Source organism: Sebastes umbrosus, chromosome 4, assembly GCF_015220745.1.
Source record: "Sebastes umbrosus isolate fSebUmb1 chromosome 4, fSebUmb1.pri, whole genome shotgun sequence".
Lineage (NCBI taxonomy): Eukaryota > Metazoa > Chordata > Actinopteri > Perciformes > Sebastidae > Sebastes > Sebastes umbrosus.
Genome location: NC_051272.1, coordinates 31,718,471 through 31,741,155, shown reverse-complemented (window position 1 = coordinate 31,741,155; position 22,685 = coordinate 31,718,471). Strand labels below are relative to the sequence as shown.

The 22,685-nt window shown below is 42.7% G+C and overlaps 1 protein-coding gene across 3 annotated transcripts in view; it reads left to right on the top strand.

Moving 5' to 3' along the window:
* The window catches only part of LOC119486218 (neural-cadherin-like), a 110,381-nt gene that overhangs the window by 69,567 nt on the left and 18,129 nt on the right, over positions 1 to 22,685 (top strand). For all 3 annotated transcript variants that reach the window (XM_037766143.1, XM_037766141.1, XM_037766142.1), the window contains 14 exons: positions 1,321 to 1,570; positions 2,101 to 2,228; positions 2,600 to 2,786; positions 5,193 to 5,336; positions 6,749 to 7,032; positions 7,518 to 9,126; positions 9,859 to 9,952; positions 10,736 to 10,920; positions 11,760 to 11,989; positions 12,481 to 12,758; positions 14,779 to 14,993; positions 18,297 to 18,424; positions 18,591 to 18,718; positions 21,490 to 21,613. In XM_037766143.1, the coding sequence (XP_037622071.1) occupies positions 1,321 to 1,570; positions 2,101 to 2,228; positions 2,600 to 2,786; positions 5,193 to 5,336; positions 6,749 to 7,032; positions 7,518 to 9,126; positions 9,859 to 9,952; positions 10,736 to 10,920; positions 11,760 to 11,989; positions 12,481 to 12,758; positions 14,779 to 14,993; positions 18,297 to 18,424; positions 18,591 to 18,718; positions 21,490 to 21,613 (3,984 nt within the window). The remainder of the gene's footprint in view (positions 1 to 1,320; positions 1,571 to 2,100; positions 2,229 to 2,599; positions 2,787 to 5,192; positions 5,337 to 6,748; positions 7,033 to 7,517; positions 9,127 to 9,858; positions 9,953 to 10,735; positions 10,921 to 11,759; positions 11,990 to 12,480; positions 12,759 to 14,778; positions 14,994 to 18,296; positions 18,425 to 18,590; positions 18,719 to 21,489; positions 21,614 to 22,685) is intronic.

Here is a 22,685-nt window from a genome sequence, read left to right as displayed (position 1 = left end):
AGCCAATAGTAACGCACAAACGCATCTTCAGTTACACTGCGCATGTGTCATACCCCATAGCTCAAGACGGGTGTCCCAGCCTCTTTCAATAGGCCTTCTTCCAGGCCCCCCTCAGGGGAGGGAGGGGGGGGGGGCGCCTAAGATCACAGGGGGTGTACAAGAATTTTTCTGCTCTGAGGTTGTCAAAATTAGATTTGCAAATGTCGAACTAAAATCATAATAACACTCTTACTGGATAATTTATACAAAAGTCTATATAAAACTACTAGTAGGCCACATCTGTTTAAACCAGTATTTCTGCACAGTAGCAGATAAAGATCTGGCTACACTAATATTATTAGTATTTTACTATTTGTAAAATTAGATTCCAGTTGCGGCTGTGATTGTTTCTGACTTGCACGACTTGTCCAGTCATTTTTAATAATTGCAGAGCGTTGTAAAGTCCAAAAGTCAAAATGTATTGAAAAAAGATAGATGTAATAATTTCCAAAATTCAAAAAACATATCAACAACATCACAACTGTTTGCTCTCCTGCTTGCCGCACACAAAGGGAGGCACGCACTGGCGAGTTCTATTCATTAAAGAATGTTGATTAAATAAAAAAAAGACTAACTCAATTAATACATTGAATCTTTATTCAAATTGAGGATTTTGTTCAAGGATTTGTATTTTTTTTGGGTGATGACATCAGAAAATATGGCTGGGAGGGAGTCAGCTTTTCTTAGATAGAAGGAACGGGGGCTTCAAGGAAAATAGGTTGGGAACCACTGCCCTAGAGTTTACTAATGGACACTTTTTAATTAACTTTTTAAATGAACAATTACCTTTATATTTCCTTTGGCACAGAAGCAAAGGAAACAGTGTAGCGTCAACTATTTCTTGTCATAACCTTGATTACCAGGCAACAACTAGAGTCTCCGTAGATGGTAGGCAGATTTTTTGTTACATTTTGTCAGAGCTAGGTGTTTCCCCATGCTTCGAGTCTTTATGCTAAGCTAAGCTAACTATCTCCTGGCATCTCATGGACTAGTATCGATCTTCTCATCTCACTTTCGCCAAGAAAGCATATATGCATATTTACTCAAAATGTTGAACTAATCCTTTAAAGCAAGAGAGTTTACCAGGATGTGAATGTCCATCTATGACATCATACGGGTTGAGTCAGTCAGCCACATGGGCTTAAACTAGAAAACTGATTTACTAATTTCATGCAAGGAGTGGACTAAGAGCTTTTTGACCATTTGCTCAGCTCAGTGTTGTTTTCAGATTGTTTTGCATCAGCCAAGCAAATTCATGATCTAACTTCTCCTCCCGTTCAGACAATCAAGGCGACCTCTCAGCTGGGTGACCCGAGGGTGACCTATAACCTGGAGGATGGAATGGTCCCTGAAACCAACATGCCAGTTCGTTTCTACCTCTCCCCCAACCGCGAAGACGGCTCTGCGTCCATCCTGGTGTCCGAGCCGCTGGACTACGAGACCACACCTGTCTTCTCTCTCCGGGTTCGAGCACAGAACGTGGCCGCGGTGCCTCTTGCAGCTTTCACTACAGTTTATGTCAATATTACAGGTCAGTTGTATTATATTTATTTATAGGATATAATTAAGTGTAGCGCATGATAATTAACTGCTGGGTAATTATATTGTCAAACGTTGTCATTATGTGTCAAAATGTCATATAATTACAGTTTCAACGGGTAGAAAAAGTAAAGATACATGTATAATAAGATGACAATACTAAGTAAAAAATATATATAATAATCTGTATATAATTTGCAAACTATGTCAAACACAAAACTGATTTATTTGTCTGAGGTTTGACAAACATATAGCCAAAGAATCATTTGATTTTAGCTGTTAAGTATAGTGTTGAGTTCATCTGCGGGTGAAGAAGTCCAACATCGAGACTGATCCAAGTCAGCAGCTGCAATAAACAGTGTTGCACTCATGTTTTTCTTCTTCAGAAAATCAAACCTGTAAATCTTTAATGTGTGCAGTCACAGGGGCTACAGCTTTGGATGCTAGAGAATTTATTGCCTAATTACTATCTGGAAATGAACACATTATCAATTCGCTACTAAATCTCTCTCCTCTCCGAAGATGTCAATGACAACGTGCCATTTTTCACCTCCTCCATCTACGAGGCCTCGGTAACAGAAGGAGCACAGATTGGGACTTCGGTTCTCCAAGTGTCGGCCCATGACAAAGACCTGGGTCTTAATGGAGAGGTTTGTGGTTATCTACTTGTTGTGCAGTCACAATACAATTTAATGAAGAGATTTTCAACCACCCATAGACTGTTTTTCCCTAGCTAAACCATCCATGTTATGTTAGGAGTATTCTGTAAGCTTTTGTTCCAGAGTTGTCGAGGTGCTTTTGGGAACTGTGCCATCGCAGGTGAGTGATTGACTGTGACCGTAGGCTATAGGTGGGATACAGAGTATCGATCTAATTTTGCCTGTAATGAGAAGACAGACTGGGAATATGATAGAGACCTCCTGACATTTTCAGCTACAAAGCCTTTAATTGCTGCTATTTCTGAGGGTTATTGCTTGAAAGAATACTGTGGCTTTATTTTCAAATTCCCTGTGCTCCACAGATCACTTACTCTCTGCTGAGTGACAGCAGTGGCGACCACCATTTGTTCCGCATAGACCCAACACTTGGGGTCATCTACACAGAAGCCGTGTTTGACCGTGAGGCCCGTAGCTCCTATTTGCTGGAAGTTCAGTCAGAAGATGGCCAGGAGTCAGCGCGGCCTGGCAAGAACAAACAGCCCAACTCAGGTCAGAAAGTAGGAGGATTTTAATGATGACTTGAGACTTTTTCTTCTAGTATAAAACTACTCATGAGTTTATGTTTTTGCTTCATGTCATTAAAGGAATAGTTTGACAATTTTGGAAATACACTAATTTGAAGAAGATTGATACCACTCACATATCTGTACAGTTAGCTTAGCTTAGCACAAAGACAGGAAGTTGAGGAAACAGCTAGTCTGGCTTTGTCCGAAGGTAACAAAATCTGCCCACCAGCACGTCTAAAGCTCACTAATTAACATCTAACAACATATCTTACTCTTGGTAAGAAAGTGAATAAACATATTTGTTAAAATGTCAAACTATTTCGTAAAGACAATAGGGAATGAGAATGTGATGTCACCAACAGGAAGTCGGCAATTTTTGGAGGATAAAGGGTGAGAGTGCCATCCGCTGGCTTTTTACTGCAAGTGTCAAAAGCTAACACAAAACACTGCACAATGAATAAGATCCAAAAGCCAAATTGTAGTATGTATAGTATACAGTCAGACACAAAGGTAGGCTAATGTTATGGGTCTCATTTCGCAAGATTCCGGTAGATTAATTATGCAGTATTAGCCGATGTTTTCTTACCATTAAGTTAGGATAACATTAGCTAGCTTATCACTGTCCGGATGATTGTGTAGTTGGCATTTGGCTTGTAGATCTTAATGTCATCTACCTACCTGTTTGTAAACTGGACATCAGCCTCCAAAGATAAACATATTTTGATCCGCTGAAAGGTGTCCACTAACGCCAAAACACATCAGTGACCATAAAGGGTGGCAAACTGTCAATGTCCTCCTAATTCGTAAGGACCAATATCATAAACTAACTTTAGTTTTGTAATAAATCGCCCCTTTGCTTCTGTCAGCTTCTCTTTATATGGGTATTTGTCTTTCACACATACCTTATACATTTGGGATGATGAACGATTGACAGACGACAGATGATTGACCAGTGATAGATAATGATAGTCTACCATAGCTCCGTACATTACCCTCCAAAAATGGTGACGCGCCCCAGAATGCTCCGTGATTCCCATTCCCTATTCTACGCCCGTTTTAGTGTGATTAGTATTCAGATAGTAAGTCAGTGACAGTTACTTCAGATTTAGTTTATACCCTATCCTTTTTTTTGACTATGTGAGTTAGCAGAGTTAACTTTGAAGTGACCTCTGGACTGATGCAATGTCCCATTCATAAAAAGCAGCGTTGTTCTTTCCCTATAAGCCTACAGGGCAATACTGAAAACTACGAGGAGTTCTCGTCCTCTGTGCACAGAGTTTTAAACAGACTGCATTGGCATGACAATACATTCATTTACACCTTGGGATTGACTTTGAAGAGTGAATCCTAATTTGATTTAGTCCACTGCCATGACCAGACAGCCTCACTCTCTTCCATGTGAAAATAGCTCAGAGATTTCTTGGCCCTCTTTTTTTTGTTACAAACCCTTTTTTTCTCTACTCCCCCGTTTTTAATTTTCATTGTTAAGTATTTAACCAGTGCGGCCTGTGTTTGTTTACCATGTTCCCTTTGTGACATTTTGGCAGACGTGAAACCTTAGGCTGTATCTAGAGTGACGTAATATGACGTTTTTATTCAGAAGTGGGACTTGTGCAAATGTTTGCGAAGGTGGTATTGGGGGTAAAGGGCGATGTTTCGGAGAAGTAAAGCCCCCTCTTCAGAGTTTGCCAGGTCTGCTTAGCATTTGCAATGAGCCTTAGCTGTGTCTCGGGCTACGAATCTCCCACCTCCAGAAGGGCTCATCTCCTCTGCAAACATTACCTGTCTCGCTGCGTCACCTCTGGGATACACCGAGAGGAGGAGGGAAATGTATAAACAAGCCGGGAATATAGAGCCGCCTTCCACTACCATCATCTCTTACTGCAGCAGCTCCAAATTAACATGTCAGCCATGTGTTCTGTGAGCAGATAATTTACTCTTTCTAACTAAAGAAATAAACAGCGTAATGAGGAGTGCACCGATAAGACACAAACACTTGTCATCTTATGAATATTTAACCTTCCCAGCAGAGATGTTCTTTATCTACTCTCTGCAAAAAAGCAGCTTGTTGAAGAGGTTTAGCGCCATTACTGTTATTCTTTCTGTTTAAAACAGTTACGCCAGTAAAAAACAATAAACTCTCGACAAAATTAATAATTTATTTAATTTACAGCGCATATTTATGAGTTATGTTTTTTCTGATTTCCGTGTCAATGAGGCACATTGCGTTCGGTTAAGTGCCTCTTCCCCACTAAACTGCGACAATGAATTGTAGAATCAATAAGCAGATGGAGGGAGAATACACACATACCGTGTCTGGCAAAGTGTGTGTGTGTGTGTGTCTGTGTGCTGCGCCGTTTAATCTTCTGCCATTCTGTCATTCTTGCAGACACAGCGTATGTGAGGGTTTTCATCAGCGACGTCAACGACAACAAACCGCTCTTTGCTCAGCGCCTGTATGAAGTCGGCGTCGACGAGAATGCAGATGTGGGCCTGGCTGTTGTCACCGTTAGTGCTAATGACGAGGATGAAGGTATGCTTGATGAGGCAGCACACTGACGAGGTCCCAAGGAGATTTTGCCGATGCCACTTCCTAGAATTAAAGGTTAAAGCCAGCCAGAACCTGTATCGAAGTTTTCGTGAAACACTTTAAAACCTCACAGAAGTTTCCAGATTGCACTTTCTTTATTTCTCACTCTATATCTGGAACTAACAGAAGTATTTTGGCAGTCTATCAGTCAGTTTTCCAGCAGTGAGTTGTGTGCCAACCAGTAAACACCTTTTTGCAAAATGGCCTGCATTTGTGGCAGTAGTGACCCTGTGGGCAGTCTTTCCCAATCCGGCCTGAGCTCTGCTGAAATCACGCCGCTGAAATCACGCAGTGTGCTAGATTTAGCAGTAGTCATTTGAGTGCTTGGTAATGCACTGTTGCACATATGTTCCAAAAAGAGTGACACGCTCCCACACAGTAGGTGGGCGGGATTTAACCAATAAAGCAGTTGCTCATCCTCCGTACAGCGGTAGCCTAAGATCCCTTTATCAGGCATGTTTAGGTCCGTTAATCAAGTATTTATGGCGAGCGGGGGTGCAGCTTAGGCCGGGCTGCAGCACTAATGATGAATAGCCCTGGAATAACACCAACCCCCAACATTAAAGTTGCAATACTGTTGCACTTGCGTCTGAGAGGCTAGGCTCAATCTGTCTTGTTTAAAAACCAACACCCTGGGCTTGACTGCTGTAAGCCTGCCAGATCCCTGTGGGAGGCAGGGAGCACTTTGTCAGCCGGGGTTGTGTTAATAGTACAGATTAGTGTATTTACATGGGATTGTAGCTACTTTAACCCAACAGGATGATTGAAAACGAAGACTGTTCATTCCAGGAGATTATCTTATCTATTCCAAAGTTAAACCGGTAGACTGGATGGTCTCCATGGAGACACAGTAGATAAGTTCGGATATTGACTTCCTCTTTACAAAACTACATTCCCCCCACCCTCTCGCAGGCCTCAAAATCATTCCCTGGAGGGCACTATCAAAGTGCATTACTGTACGCTGCTTTTTACTCCCATGCTCTCTTTTTTACTTTTTTCAGCACTCTTCTTTTTTTAATTAGTATCTGATTAAAGCCGAGGAGACGAGGTACAGCGTTTCCATTTAATTAAGTAATCAAAACAAGAAAGGGATACATGAAAACCTACTAATGCTCAGGTCTTGGAGGAAATGAGGTGTAATACTCTTGTGGTTACGCCGTTCTGTTATTGCTAGAATGATAGTGCTTCTGCTTAAAGGAAGAAAAAGGGACAATACTGAATTATTCAGCAGCAACCTGCTGTAAAGTCCTCTTAAAATGTTGCTACACTTTTGTTTCACCTTTCGATTTTCATTATTAAACAGTAAGTTTTGCAGAATCAGGACAGTGATTTCATTTTTGTAATTCCTGCCTCAGGAGCCAACGCCAAGCTGCGCTACCAGATCACGTCTGGCAACAAAGGTGGTGTTTTTGACATCGAGCCAGAGGTGGGGGCCATCTTCATCGCACAGCCACTGGACTACGAGCAGCAGAAGAGGTACAAGCTACTGGTCCTCGCCTCCGACGGGAAGTGGGAAGACTACGCGGCCGTGGTGGTTACTGTGGTTAATAAGAACGACGAGGCGCCCGTGTTCTCCATGAATGAGTACTACGGTTCTGTCACAGAGGAGCTGGATGGGTCACCTGTGTTTGTGCTACAGGTGAGAGGCTGAGATGATTGCTGCTAAGAGCTTTTACACTGCAGTTTTTTTTCATTAATTACTGTAATCCTTAGATCAGTAATTATCTAGACAGCTTTTCAAAGCTGTATGTGGCGGTGTATGTTGCTTACAATTTCTTAATGGATCAAGTTATTTCAGTGTATAGTCTTTTAATGTAGGTTGAAACATTATAGATTTATTATTGCACTAAGTTAGAGAGACAGTAGTGATAGATCTTGTGTGGGGAAATTCAGCAGTGAGGCTGTCAGACCCACTCTGAGGCCCGATGCAAGACACATGCCTGATCAGAGCTCATTGCTTTAATTTAGGTGGTCAGAAAAAAGTGCAAACACTTAAAGGGGCTGTCTAGAAAAATCCAAGAAAACCTGGGTGACGGCTGGAAAGAGATAAGAGGAAGCGGTAATTTGTGTTTGACTGGATGAATGAATATCCATTTTCTTAAGAAGTTGTCTTTATCTGTGCAGGTGACAGCTACTGACCCAGACAAAGACGCAGACCAGGGCGCCATACGGTATTCCATTCATGGCCAAGGGGCAGAGTCGCACTTCATGATCAACGACATCACGGGGGAGATGTATGCCCAGCGCACTATGGACAGAGAGGAGCGTGCCGTCTGGCGCTTTGTTGTCATGGCAACGGACGAAGAGGGCGAGGGACTTACTGGCTTCACGGATGTTATTATCAACGTGTGGGACATCAATGACAACGCCCCCGCCTTCACGTGTGGGCCTGATAATTGCCACAGTAGCGTGGCAGAGAACTCCCCTCCTGGAACGTTTGTTGTGGAAATGACAGCGGTAGACCTTGATGACGCAGCCGTGGGTCAGAACGCAATCCTTGCGTACCGGATTACCGAGAATGTGCACAACACCAACAATGAGGACCTTTTCACTATTGATTCCAGCACCGGCACTATATCTGTGGCAGGGGAGGGTCTGGACCGGGAGTTTGCTGACAGCCACCGGCTGGTAGTGGAGGCCCGTGACGGTGGGGGTATGATGGGTACAGCTACCGCCACTATAGTGGTAACTGACATCAATGACCATGTGCCAAAGTTTAGAGAGGACCGGTGTGGCGCTCGTGTGCCTGAGAGCACTAATGAAGACGCTCCTATCCTGGAGCTGAGCGCTGTGGACCTTGACGCCGGTACGTACGGACAGCTGGCCTTCAGTGTGGTGGCGGGAGACCCGGAGCAGCGATTCTACATGGTCAGTCACAGACTGGAGCAGACGGGCACTCTGAGACTGAAGAAGCAGCTGGATTTTGAGAAGCCAGGGGAGCAGCGGTTTAACCTTACCATCAAGGTGGAGGACTCTGACTTCTCCAGCCTCATCCACTGTCAGGTCCTGGTGGAGGATGAGAACGACAATGCTCCCGTGTTCACCCCGAGCTCCCACCTGCTCTCCCCTTTGCCCGAGGACGTAACTGTAGGAACCAGCATCATTCAGGTCTCAGCATCTGACTCTGACTCAGGCGTGAATGGGGACATTTTGTACAGCATTCTCCCTCTATCTGACCCATATGGACATTTTACAATCAGCCGAACTGGTGTGGTCACAGTTGCCAGGCCACTGGATAGGGAGACAGTGGCGGGTTATGAGGTGGTTGTCATGGCGACAGACCGGGGTACCCCGGCACTGACTGGCAGTGTCACGGTTCACTTGCCGTTGCAAGACATGAATGACAACGGGCCAGAGCTGGAGACAGCCTACACTCCTGTGCTGTGGGAGAACAGTCCAGCACCTCAAGTGGTCTGGCTCAACGGGAGCTCAACTCTGCTTCATGTTGTGGACAGAGATTCCCCAGAGCACGGGCCTCCTTTCTTCCTCTCCCTGCCCTCGCTTTACTCCATCGACTTCCACCTGCAGGATCACGGGAACGGCACCGCCACGCTCACCGCCCTGCGGAGGTTCGACAGGGAAAGGCAGAGCGAGTTCCACTTGCCGGTGATTATGATTGACAGCGGCGATCCGCCAATGACAGCCACAAACACGCTCACCATCACCATCGGCGACCAGAATGATAACGCCCATCAGGCAGCGGAGAAAGATGTCTACGTGCATAGCCGCAAGGGTGAGTCGCTCGCTTCAACTCATTTCATTCTCTTTGCCCCTTGCTTTGGCTTCAGAGCATTTCACTGCAGGCAGAGCTTGAGTGAAGAGGGGAACTTGAGGCTAGGGTAAAGTTTTCACTCCCATACCTGCTCGGTGTTGTCTGGAATTCATAATGGCACTCTTCCTTTTACATTCTAACAGTGTTTTGTTATGGTAATATCGTTGTCAAATCCTTTCTCAAGCCCTCAGCACATCCCTCCCTTGCCAACCCTTTGCCTAAATCTCATCTGAGCATCACATTATGATAAGGATCATGATTCTTCTTTTTTTTGTGTAGATTTTTCTTTTTACACTTCAAGTAAGTTGGTTAGGTATGTTGGCTTGTTAACGTTTTGATCGCTCACTCAGCTACATGGCAGTTTTGGTAATTGTGGAAAACAGGAGCGCCGTGACTCATCCTGGCTGCCATTGTTTACCCAGCTGCAGTACTCTGGCACTGCAGGTCGATAATAACATAATCCATACTGAGATAGCCCTGCTTCCTTAAGCTCCACGCTCTCTGAAGTGGAGCACTGAGAGCCTATTCATTCCAGCAGTGGGGCTCCACAGTTATGAGCATAATAAGTAGAACAGAACACAAGAATGCAAGATAAGGAGAAGAGAGGGACGAAAAGATAAATGTTGGCATCAGCAGATTCTGTCCTAAAGGAATCAATGTGTGCTCGCGTGTGTGCGTGTTTACCTAAAACAGGAAGGATGGCAAATGCGGCACTGGGGAAGGTGTATGCCCCAGATCCTGATGACTGGGACAACAAGACCTACACTCTGGAGACAAGCGCAGCCAAGTAAGAGCTCTCTGTTAAATGCATCTAATTTTTTTCCCCCTGTAAACATGCTGATCTCCAAATGTGCAGAACAAGTACAAGAGCTAAAGCAGTACAGTACCAGAGGAACTGCCAACATTGTAGAATCTGAAAAATAAAGAGGATGTGGACTCAGCTTTGAGGCGGTATTTCAGTGATATCACTCGGCATGAAACATGCCTAACAGGTACTTCTCCTGATCTTAGATCCAAATCCCTGGCCTCTAATATAAGCAACACGTTCCAAAGGGACTTTAATAAAAGCTGTCAACAGTGATTGCCATTCTGGAAAATGCAATCAGATTCAAACAAACTAAGCAATCTCAGTCCACCTGTATGGTTTTCCTGAGATCAAACAGCACCGTCTGACTCCGTCAGGTACCTCATGCAGCTATTCAGTATTCACACCCTCAAGATCAGATTAGAAATACCAATTGCATATTTGTTTTATTCATATAACGAATTCTGACAGTTACCATGACAACTATGAAGCTCTTTTGGAGTCAAAGAATTTGTCTTTTTTATCTTCTTCTTGGCGTTATTTTCTTTTTTCTCAAAATGAATTCGTATTAACTTCCTGCTGGAGTAAACCCAGGTACCGCTGACCAATTCTCTACTTGTCTGTCTGCCATCTGTCAGGTGTTTTTTCCTCTGGACAAGAGCTCAGAAACAAAAGAAACCATTTGTCTGCTGTTTTTTTTTCTCTTTCTTTCATCTTCCTCTGAAGCCGTCCTCTCCTGCTTAACAGCTCCTCTGCTTTTCTCAGATACTTCAGTCTGAACCAGAGCTCGGGAGTGCTGACCGTCCGACCGAACACTCCGGCAGGCAGCTACTGGTTGAGGGTCGGGGTGTCTGATGGGGTCTGGCCCGATGTGTTTTCAGGTGTCAGAGTTCATGTCAGGGAGCTGGAGGAAAAGGCCATCCTGTCGTCCGCCTCGCTGCGTTTGACCGGTAACGTTCGCCGAAACACTGACTCACCTGATGGCATGAACACAATATTGAGTCTAATGGTTTTTCAGTTGGATTCCCAGTCTCAGTCATCCTCCACAAAACAGAAAGCTTGCTCTTTGTTGCCGTTGTTGTTCAATTGCTTTTTTGAAGCTGGTGTTGAAAGAGACAGCATCTGCCACAGGCATGAATAAATTGGTACTTTTCATTGACTGATTATCAGGTTGTCAATCCAGTTAACGCTGAAATAATAGGCTGTCAGTAGACATTTTTACACTTGCATTATTTTACAGTTCTAAGCAGCATTGTAAAGCAACCTTTCACACTGCTCGGTGGTAACAGTTTCCTTCTTTGTCTTATTCTTTAACACTCTGAAGTTCGCGTCGGAGTGTTCATTTTTCTGTCAGTCTCTCGGAGCAAATCGGAGTTATAAAGGTCAATTTAGAAGTGTCAGGTAAAGTCCTTGACATTTAAAAAGCCATTCGGCGGCTATTATGGATGCCCCTGACTTCAACTCATTATCATTTTTGGAGATTAAAGATGACTGCCCACATCCCCCAGATATTATTGGAGGGTGGCACCACAAATGTGATTGATTTTCCGGTCATTAAAATATTTTGTACAAGGCAGCTCTTCAAGACCCCAACTTTATTTCAGCGAACGATTTTTACTTGACTGCAGCACGACTCATTCACCTTATGGATGATTCAGTGAGGAAGTGGATCAATAGAGGGAGATGTTAGGCTACCTCTTTGTGCTAATGGAATCAGGAACTCAGTAGACTTTGATCAACTCTGTAGTTGTCATTGACGAGCCAGTGGTTCTCTCTTTGTCTCCTGAAGGCATAACAGCGAGAGAATTTATCGACTCTCCCGTCGAGGGGAAGAGTCGGCTGGAGACGTTCTGGGACTTCCTGTCTGAAGCCCTGTCTGTCAGACCGGGGAGCGTCAACATTTTCAGCATAGCAGACAGCAAGGAGAGAGCCGTGGACATCCATTTCTATGTGCTAACTGGTAATGGCTACCTGCGCCCAGAGAAACTGCACGCTGTCCTCGCCGCACATAAAAAGAAGGTATATATACCAGCGTGTCTGATAGATAGAGATCGATGCTCATATATCAAGTGATACTCTTGGGAGCTTGAGGGAAAGAGATAACGGGGCTTTTTATCTGCCCTTTTATTTTCACACCAACTTCCTGTCTGTTTACTGCCTGGCCCTGTCATGTCTCTTCGTCTCTCCCATTCATTTCTTCAGTATTTCTCCTTTCTTTTTGTTTTAATCACTTTCTTTCTTCCATGTTTTGATTTTAATTCATTCTTAACTAAATGTCTTGCTCCTTTAAAAACAACCAGTTATAGAATATTAAAAGCATTTATGTAGATTAGGCCCTGCCTTCCTCTTTTTTTGCATTGTCTTGTATCCCTCCAAATGTATATCACTGGGTACCCCACACCACCCACATTGGAGATACAAATCCTTGTATCTTCACTGACAATTATTGTAATAGCCATTTTTGTCTCCCGCATCTCCCCCCTTCCTCCCTTCTCTGACTCTCTCTGCAGCTGCAGTCGCTGCTGCGTCTGAATGTGAGCCAGGTGCAGGTGGACGAGTGTGCGCGCTCAGACTGCAAGGCAACCGGCGGCTGCTCCACACAGTTAAGCGTCAGTGACTCGCCCACCCTGGTAGATTCAGGCGCTTTGTCCCTGGTCTCGGTGAGGGTGACGTCCTCGGCGGTGTGTGGCTGCGCTGCCAGGGAAATGACCCACCAGCCCTGCTCCTCCTACCCCAGTAACCCTTGCCTTAATGGGGGGACCTGCGTCGACACCCAGAGTGGATACAGGTGAGAGGCGTGTCTGCTGGTTGAAGCTCATAAAAGATGGGAAACTGGAGCGGGAGTTTCTTTTCTGTAGTCCTTTCAGGCTTACTGTAAGAATGTCATCTTGGAAAATGAGCCCCTCGTGAGAAAAATCTCCTTCACCTGCAACTTGACCCAACTTGCTAGAGCTGCTGGGCTGTGTTGTCAGCTGAATATAGAGTAGCAGGGATTTTTCAAAAAGGCTTTGGGCTATTTGCAATGGAAGCAATGTGCATGTATGTGCATAACTCTAGGTCTATCTTGCACAGATTTTTTAAATTAGGTCTCTAGATTTATAGCCTGATATCGAAATTTTAAATTCCAGTGCGCTGTGTTTTGCATAACTTAACAGTAAATAATGAACATAGCCTTTGTATCAAGGTCATTAGGTAGTACTTTGAATATAACCCTAAATATTTATAAATGTGTGTAGTCTATATAAAGGCTTTCAACTTCAAGTGTATAGGTTTCTGTGGGAGTCTGTCGCAGGAGAAACAGCACGCAGTTCATTTCATGCACACACTAATGCCCAGATTAAATAAATATAGGGCAACGGGATTAGTACAACTCTGGCCCCCCTCTATGCTCACAACTTCTCAAAATCTCATTTAATGCCATTTACATGCATGCAGGCAAGTTCATGTAACAGTGTACAAAAAATCTTTATTTTCTTATCTTTTAAATTGTCCCTACTGCAGCTGATCTGCACGCTGCTGAGAGAAGCCCTTGTTCTGTAAGAAGACTATCTCCCCATATGTGCTATATGTGCCCCCGTGTGAATGCAGTACAACCATAAAGAATCCAATTTTTGGTTCTATCCTCCGTCGAAGGAGCTTAACAGGCAACCCCAGACGGCAGCTGATCAGATATTGTCAGTCAGAAGTGAGAAAAACATGCCCTGCACTCCTTGATTTGGATTGGCATTGCTCTCGTGAGTCACATGAAAGAGCAGTGAAAAGAGTGAGGTGCTGCGCACGGCCGTGTGCATATGTATGCATAAGGCTCCACTCCGCCTAAGCCGTCCCTTTCGCTGCGTATATGGATCAGTATTCCTGACATGTGTTGCCCCTCTGCAGAATAAACAGTGATGGGGAGAAACAGCCCCTAACGGCCTCAGTACACACACACAGCCCTCCTCAGACACTGCATGAAAATAGATGGCTTTGACATTATCAGCAAAGCCAGCTTGTCTCACATGCCTACATTGGAGGGGATAGGATGAGATCAACTGGTCCCTTCCATCCTTGTCATCGCAGTGATGGAATGGGCTGTTTGTCATCACCACATGCATCTCTTCCTTTTTGGTGTTGTGTATCATTACTAATATTTACCTTTATGATGTCACACACAAACACGTTGAAGATAGGCATGAATAACATTTCATTTCCAGTTTCTGCAAGAGCAGTGATCCCTAACACTCAAGCTCTAATCAAAGTAGATAAGTACAAGAAGAGGCAATTGCCCAGATATCAACCAAAGCGTGTAATACCTTAAGAATGAGAAGGGGGGGCGGGTGGGGGATAAGTGAGAAAAAAGTCCAGGAAATCAGCGATGGTACGGCGCATAGAAAAGTGAGAGGAATAGAATTAATTATCTCCTAACAAAGGAGATGTGATGTGGCGAGGAAGAGCAGTCTCCAGAGGGTTCAGCTCGGGCACGCTGAGATAGACGAAGAATGGACCGGAGTAATGTTGTGTTCATAGCTAATTGATTTAATGTAGAACTGAATATTCAGGGCTTCGTCGCTAATGCAAACAATTGATTGATAAGAGCGTTTTCTTAGCTGTCTCTGTGGACAGCCGGCGTGTGGGAGCAAAGTCAAAGCCCCTTCCCCTGTGAATCAACAAGACTGTCACGTCCACCAGATGCTCCGATCCAGAGATTGGACAGTGTGAAGAAGATTTCACAGAGCGCAAAAACATGAACGACACTGATTGTTTCTTTCCCCGTCTCTCGCCTCGATTTTCCTCACTCTTTATTTTTTTTCTTCTCGTCCGTGCTACAGGTGCCACTGCCCCCCGCAGCTTGAGGGGCCAGACTGTCAGGAGACGAGGCTTAGTTTCCTTGGCAACGGCTATGCCTGGTTTCCCCCCATAAGGCCGTGCTTTGATAGCCATCTTTCACTGGAGTTCATGACAGAGGAAGACGATGGACTGCTACTGTATGCCGGCCCGCTGGCCACTCTGCTGCCCGGGGACCGCGAGGACTACATGGCCATAGGTAAAGAATGAGTCTGGATAATTAGATGCGTGCCAAGGGACCTGCGGGCCGTTAATGCACTGAAACTTGGAACTTAATTTTGTGTGTTTAATTACTGGGTGTTAGCTAATCAGATATACAAGGCAAATTTTGTTCGTTAGTGTGCTGCTGAGGGATACAAGCACTCACTCCACCGAGTTATACAGCAAGTACTTAATGCGCTGCTACACAGGCAACCCAGTTTCACTGCTTAATGTGTCTGCAATACGTCGTCGTGTGCCACGAGGAATTGTGTTTTTGCTAACCCCCTGCTTCAGTGTCACAACAATGCTTCAGCTTGTGAACAGACTCTGGCTGGTAGAAATTCAGTGTCTCAGTCAAGAACAAGTCAGCACGGTTTATTCTTGCTGACACAAAAGCTTGAACCTGAAGGCTGCAGGTGAAGGACAGTAGTAAAGATTGGATCAAGCTGAATAGGTGATTGAGTATACTTACAGCTAGGTATAAGGCTTCATACTTGCAATATATTTATAAATAGTGTTCCGATTGCATAAGACTAATATTTCAGTGCAACCCGACGTGCATTACCGCAGTGAGTTATGTTACTTATTGATACTACGGCTAACGATGTCTTTTTAAATAAACTAAATAAGTATCCAGTACATTAAAACACTGCTGCTTGTTGTTGAGGTTACTATTGAAGGATAGTGATGATATAATGTTGTTTATAAAATATGATAGCAACCAGTCTAAATCATGTTTTTTGTGCTGTACTGCAGCTATCAAGGGGCTCAGTCTCTCTTGCACACACAAACTTATAGATATAGACTTATACAGTCTCCAAATATCATTTTCTGCCTCCATAATTTCATTTTTACACTGGGGCTAACTTAAAGCTGCAGTGGGTAGAATTGGAGCAAATATGATTAAAAAAAGTTATTTTTATAAAACGGTCACTATATCCTGACAGTAGTGCATGAGACAGGTAATCTGAAAAAAGAATCATGTGCCTCTGTGGCCTCTGTGTCCTCCGGTGTCCTCCGGTGTCCTCCGGTGTCCTCCGGTGCTCCTTATGGCATGTGCAAGATTTCACAGTCTAGTTTTCTCTCAGAACACTTGAATATGCTGAAAGGTTATTATTGAATCTTTGCCCAATGATGCCAAAAAATTGTTGCCTACTGAAGCTTTAAAGGGTAACTTCGATATTTTCCAACCTGGACCCTCTTTTCCCATGTTTTTGTGTCTAATGGAGACAATTTTTTTTTAAATTGGTCCAATAGTGAGGGAGTACGCTGCAGCAGCCAGCTGCTAAACAAGCTGTAATGTATTCATTTGGGGCAACCTGGTACCGTCCGTTTATGTCCACTAAAAGTGTTTGGCAGATTGTTATTATAAGTGTCTGACAACATAATGGAAAGGATCCTACAGAGAAATGAAACATTTTTCTTACCTTTCGCTTGATGCAGGCTGTTTATTATTGTGTGTCTCACTCGGAGAAGCCTCGCTCTGAAACCTTGTGTAACGTATGCCTCTTGCGTGTTACACAATTTCAGCTTTAATAAATTGTTACTATTGTTACTATTAATTTTTATAGTAATTTTACCTTTATTTGATAGGCGTTAGGTGTACATATTTGTTTTATGCGGTTATTTAATATTTCATATTTAATACTACAGTATCCAAGGTAACGATGGAGCTATAAAAGCTCATCACTGGGGGAACAAGTCAGACCGGGCTTGTATTTTCCCAGGTGAGTGTGTGTATGTACATTTTAATCTGTAAATATTAATGTATATATGTGTCTATGTATAATGTATAAGCTAAGAGGTGAACGGAAGTCCCGAAGTGCTTGTAAGCAAATAAATCCATCTTGAATTGTCATCAGAGCGGTATGTGATTCGTTGGAGTGTAACGTTAACCGTCAGCTGTTAGCATATCAGCGGCACAAAACAAAGTTAACGGGTCCGTTATGAACTGTGTATAGAGGAAGTAAAGAGAAGAAAGACCTCCCGTTACACTTTCGTCGCATCCACATTGTCGATCTTCTAAATATTCAGCCATCACATTGAAAATCTTTTAGATAACAGTAAGCTACCCTTTCTGTACTCCAACGCAACAACCTCTGACAACACCGGTGTCCTGTGGCACTCCTCTCTCCACTTTCACTCATGTTTCCACTGTTGTCTCTTCCGGCAACAAGTCACAACAGTTATTTCTCTGTAGGGTCCTTTCCATAATGTTGTCAGACACTTATAATAACAATCTGAGCCTGTCAGTGGCAAAAACAAGCACTGTTAGTTGACATAAACTGAAGGTACCAGGTTGCCCCAAATGATTACATTACAGCTTGTAGCCGCAGCGCTCTCCCTCAATATTGGACCAGTTTCAAAAAGTGTTGTCCCCATTAGTCACGTAGACACAAAAACATGGGAAAATATTAAAGTTACCCTTTAAAGGGTTGGTTCACCAAAAACACATTTTTCTCATTTACCACATGGTGATATCTGGCCATGCAGACAGTTTTGTGTTTTGTTTTGAGATTCTCTCAAATTTCTGCCTCCCCCTCCAATATAACGAAGGTTAATTCAATTTAATTTGTGCGGCTTGCGTCATTTGAAAATGAGATTTGGAAAGATTCTGCAGCAACATCTCATTCCAGAAACAGTGCCGTCATTACTGAATAATCCGCAGAACAGTAATTTGGGTGAATCGACCCTTTAATTGATTTTTATTTCCTATTTCACAACCATGTGTCTCTATTTCCCATCACCTTGTTTCTGGTGAGCGGGTGATTTCAGATTCCCTCCTATAATCCAGCTGTGTTATATTGTATTGTCATTCTCTTTTTTTAGTTCATACTGTATGTTTGTTCTGAGGTGAGATGCTTTCATATGTCCCTTGGGTTTCTTATATTTGTGCCTGTATAAACTAGTAATTTGCATCTCTCCTGTTTTTTTTCTTTCTTTCTAGTACATTTCATCACAGTTTTTTTATTGACCTTGCTGGTACATTTTGTCAGAGCAAACAAGTTAAAGTCAAGAATGAATTGATTAGAATTTGGTCATCAAAGGTGAAAGGTCGCTGTGACTTCACAAAACACATTGTTGGCCATAAGTCAAGAATTCATATGCTAATTATGACAATTTCACACAAATGTCTAACAGGATAAAATGATGAAGTGATGACATTTTGGACAGACATGGATGTAAACTGCAACTTGACTGGTTGGCGGAGGCATGCAACCGCGAGGCTGTAATTCTATTCAGGTATAATAATGATCTTGATTTACTTCAGAGTGTTAATCCTGAACTTTCTTGTCCTCAGAGCTGATTGCTGGGACACCCAGTCTGAAGATTAACCACGGTTCAGGGACCTTGGTCCTCCAGTTGACAAACAACGTTGGGGTGACTGACAGACGCTGGCATCGCCTTGATGTGAGGAGCAACAGTAAAGTAAGAGAAGCGCCTTTCTATGTCGCTCTCCCTTCCTCCCTGTGTATGAAGAAGATGTCATATTAAAATATATGCTGTAATTTGTAGAGAGCGCCTGGCTACATGATGTTCACACATCCACATATGCAGCAGCGATGATCTCTCTCCACTCTCCCCCAATTTAAAGGAAGTGCGCTTCACCCTCGATCGATGTTCCAGTGCAATTATCATGGAGACAGAAGGCGTGGACTCATGGGCGATGACAGAGGACCGCTCATCTTGTGAAATCCGCGGGGTCACGCCCAACAGGGACAAGTAAGATCAATGAATGAATGGATCAAGTCCGACCAACGCCTTACAATATAAAAACTAAGCGGTTCTTCTGAATCCTAAAGGATGCCAATAAGTACTAAATCATGGGATAAATAATACATTGTATTTATTATACTTTATAACAGACACATGAACACATAGGGAAATAAATAAATGTGGCTTCATGTTTGTTTTGAAGAACCCCTGCGTTTATGGTTGAAGTGGCCACAGATTAGGGGTTTAGAAATTCTCCAGAGGTCCTTCTGGGGTTTTTCCGTGGTTGCAAACTATTAATCTTCTAAGGTTTTGTTCTCTTCGCTGTTTTTAAATCTAAAAGGATGCTTGGCCCATAGGGACAGTATCTTAGTACCCCATGTCCCCGCAGGGGTAAACAGTCCTATATCGAGTGCAGCATTAGCAGTCACAGAGGCAGCAGTTTGCAAGGTGGTAAAAGTGAAAAAAGAAGAATAAGGTCAATTTTTACATACAGATGTGGTGACCATGTACAGTATACTGCATATAATATATATATATATATATATATATATAAATTATATTATTTTATAGGCTTCAGTTGATGAAGGATGTGTCTGTTTTGCCCTAGTAGACTTGTAGCATTTTAATGATACAAATATTTAATCAAACAGTGTGTAATATTTCGGGGGATCTATTTGCAGAAATGGAATATAATATTCATAACTATGTTTTAATTAGTGTATAATCACCTGAAACTATGAATCATTGTGGTTTCGTTGGCTTGAAATGAGTCCTTCATATGTACATAGGGAGCGGGTCCTCTTCACGGAGTCCGCCATGTTGCTCCGCCATGTTTCTACAGTAGCCTAGAACGGACAAACCAAACACTGGCCTTACAGAGAGCCTTTCTCGTTTTGTCGTTACCTGAGGGCCACCGTAGTTCTCCGACACAATTGTGAAACTGCGGTACCATGAGCCGCAGAGTGAAAAAACGTGGTACCACCAGCTGCCGTCTGACTTCGGTTGCTCCTAAAGTAGTGTTATTATGCTAAGGTTACCGCAGTATTGGAAAGGGAGGAGTCAGCAGAGGGGTACTCAGTTGGTTGCAATCTGCAACCACACCTCTAAATGCCGCCAAATCCTATACACAGAACCTTTAATTCTGTTTATTGTGTGCTGGCATGCACAACGTACTTGGTAACATTTGTAATACTGTTGTAAAAATGACATACTGTATATTTACAGAACATCACCCACACAGTCGTAGCCGAGAGTTATTTATTCTGGATCGAAAGATCAGATGAAGCCTCACAGTAAAGGTGGGACTATGAAATTACATAAATAACATTTGAATGAAGTCCTAATGATTATTTTCATTATTGTTTGGTTTTTAGATCAACTGATTAATAGTTTAGTTCATAACAATAATAGTGGCCTTTTACAAGTTCCTAGAGCCCAAGGTAGCGTTTTCTGATGACTTTCAGATATCAAGTTTAATATTAAAAAATACAAAGCAGCAAATCATCAAATATAAGGAGTTGGAGCCGGGGAATGTTTGGCATTTTTACCGGATAAATGACTTTAATGATTAATTAATTATGATTTTTTTTCCCGATGTAATTTAATACCTTGTTGTTATCTATTATCATGTGCATTCCTTATGGAAAATTGTTAATAAGGGCTGAAATAAATTACTACTACTACTACTACTAAAATAGATGCAGATGAATTTTCTGTTAATTGGCTATTTCATTTCTTGATTAATTGTTTCAGCTCTAAAGTTAACTAGCAAAATGTAGGTGGAGCATCTTCAGTGTCCTCTATTCCCTCAGTGTAATATTTTACAAGCTTAAAACAGCTCATGGTCCCTCAACATAAAAAAGAGTAATGTCCCTACCTCTGGTATATTATACAAACATGCATGGCCATTTAGTTCATGTTCAGTAAATAGTATCTAAAAATGTGTTTATGTACAAGCTGCATGGTATCATTTATTGAATTCAAATCAGATATTGAGTCCGACTGTTGTAGGCTCACTGTGTTCAGTTTCTGTCCTCGCTGGAGGGAAGAAACTGTTGATGAAATCATCAGATATAATTCTTAAAATGCCAATTAATCTCTCTGATCGTGTTTCTGTACATAGCTCACAGCTGAGTTTGTTTTACCCCATAGTGTGCTCTGCCTGCCACTGTGCTCATTGTTCTGCTGTGTTCAGTAATTAAGCTATGAGTTTATGAAGTTTATCAATTAACATCAAGGCTTTACCACTGCTATTCATTTGAATAACTTAAGAAAAAAAACAATCATTTTACTCTGATCACTGTATTTAAGTTACAACTTATTAGGTAATACAAATAGTTATGTCATTAAACAAGGGAATGTGCTAGTTAACAAGCCGACATTAGCATTGAAAAATATTCTGTTTTATCTTATTTGTGCAAGAATTCCTGCTGTGCTGGATCAATGTTTGTTTCTTTTCATCGTTTCAGGCAAATATAATTTACCCATCCTGCAATTTATTTTCACATAAGGGAATAAGAACAAGAATGAGATGTCATCTTTGTTGTCAGAGAGCAGTAATAGTGATGACAGCTCCGGCAGGAAAAGAATGAAACTATGAATTTTAACCTTGACAGCTTATATGGTGTGTGTGTTCCTTTTCTTCTGCTCGCATTCTCTGTTTCTTTATATTGAGAGTTGTGTTTGGAATTTTAACCTTGAGAACGTACAAGGTGCCGTTTTTCTTTTCTTCTCCTCTGTTTACTTGTATATTGAGAGTTGCTTTTCTTTTCTACCAGGTATCTAAATGGAAGTCATGTATTGCAGCTCGGAGGGGTCAACAAGAACATATCCTATGAATACCCACAGCTGCAGCATAAAGACTATACTGGATGTATAAGGAACCTGATTGTGGACAGCAAGGTACTGCATGCAGCAGGCAGAGTTTAGGAAATACACACGATTGATGAATAGATTGTAATCCTTCATGCTTTACCTGTTTGGATGGCGGGCCACATAGGTGCTGGAGGATCCATGTTATCCATCCATATATTCTTTAGTACAATTGTGTGGTTAAAAGGACCTCCACCCAGGGCCGACACATGCACTTTTGCCGCTCTGGGTGAAAAACACTTATGCCGCCCCTCAATTTTTTTTTCAGTTTTGCAATGTACCATACCAGCAACAACACACAAAGGCCAGTATGCCACACAAATAAAGCAAAAACCAGCAATAACACGCAAACGCCAATATTCCATACACACAACGCAAATAGCAATGCCTGTGTGCTCACAGTGTCAACAATAATAAAGTATGGGGGCATTTTGCTGATCCATATGCAAGTAACGTACCAAACAGATCTGCATAATAACTCCAATAACCTGGTTCCAAATTCTTTACAGCAGAATCACGACAGCATCATGTATAGCTATTTTATATAAAGTCCAATTTCAGTTCCTCAAACGAAATAATACCAGTGCAAATCTCTTCCATACACCACTTTCTCATGTGCGTCAAACACACACAATAAAGCAAACCTTTTCACATCTGACATCTGAGTGCTAGCACCTGCTGCCTCTCCTCTTTTGGATAAACGGCGGTAACGTTAGTTATGCAAGCGGCACTAGCGGCCTCTTGGTTCAGTGGTACCGGACTTGAAGGCGCGCCATCATCCTTGCTAACAACTCCCGGGATCAATATATCTTAACAACAAATTCCTCTGTTTTTGGAGTCCTTTGGCTCCTTTAATAGTTTACTCTTTTTCTATTCAGATAATTTCAGTTGTTCAGACTTGCTGCTGTATTTCCTTATTCTCACATTGCATTTGTTCCGTTTTTTCTCGACGACAATCGTACGTGGTGTCAGTAGGCCAGACTACCATTAGCTTGTGAGAGCTGGGGGCGGGAATCCGGGAGGGAGGCAGTATGCTTACAGAACGCCTAACCTAGCGAGACCACAGTTACTGCTATTGGTTACTCCGCGACTTTGCTCATGA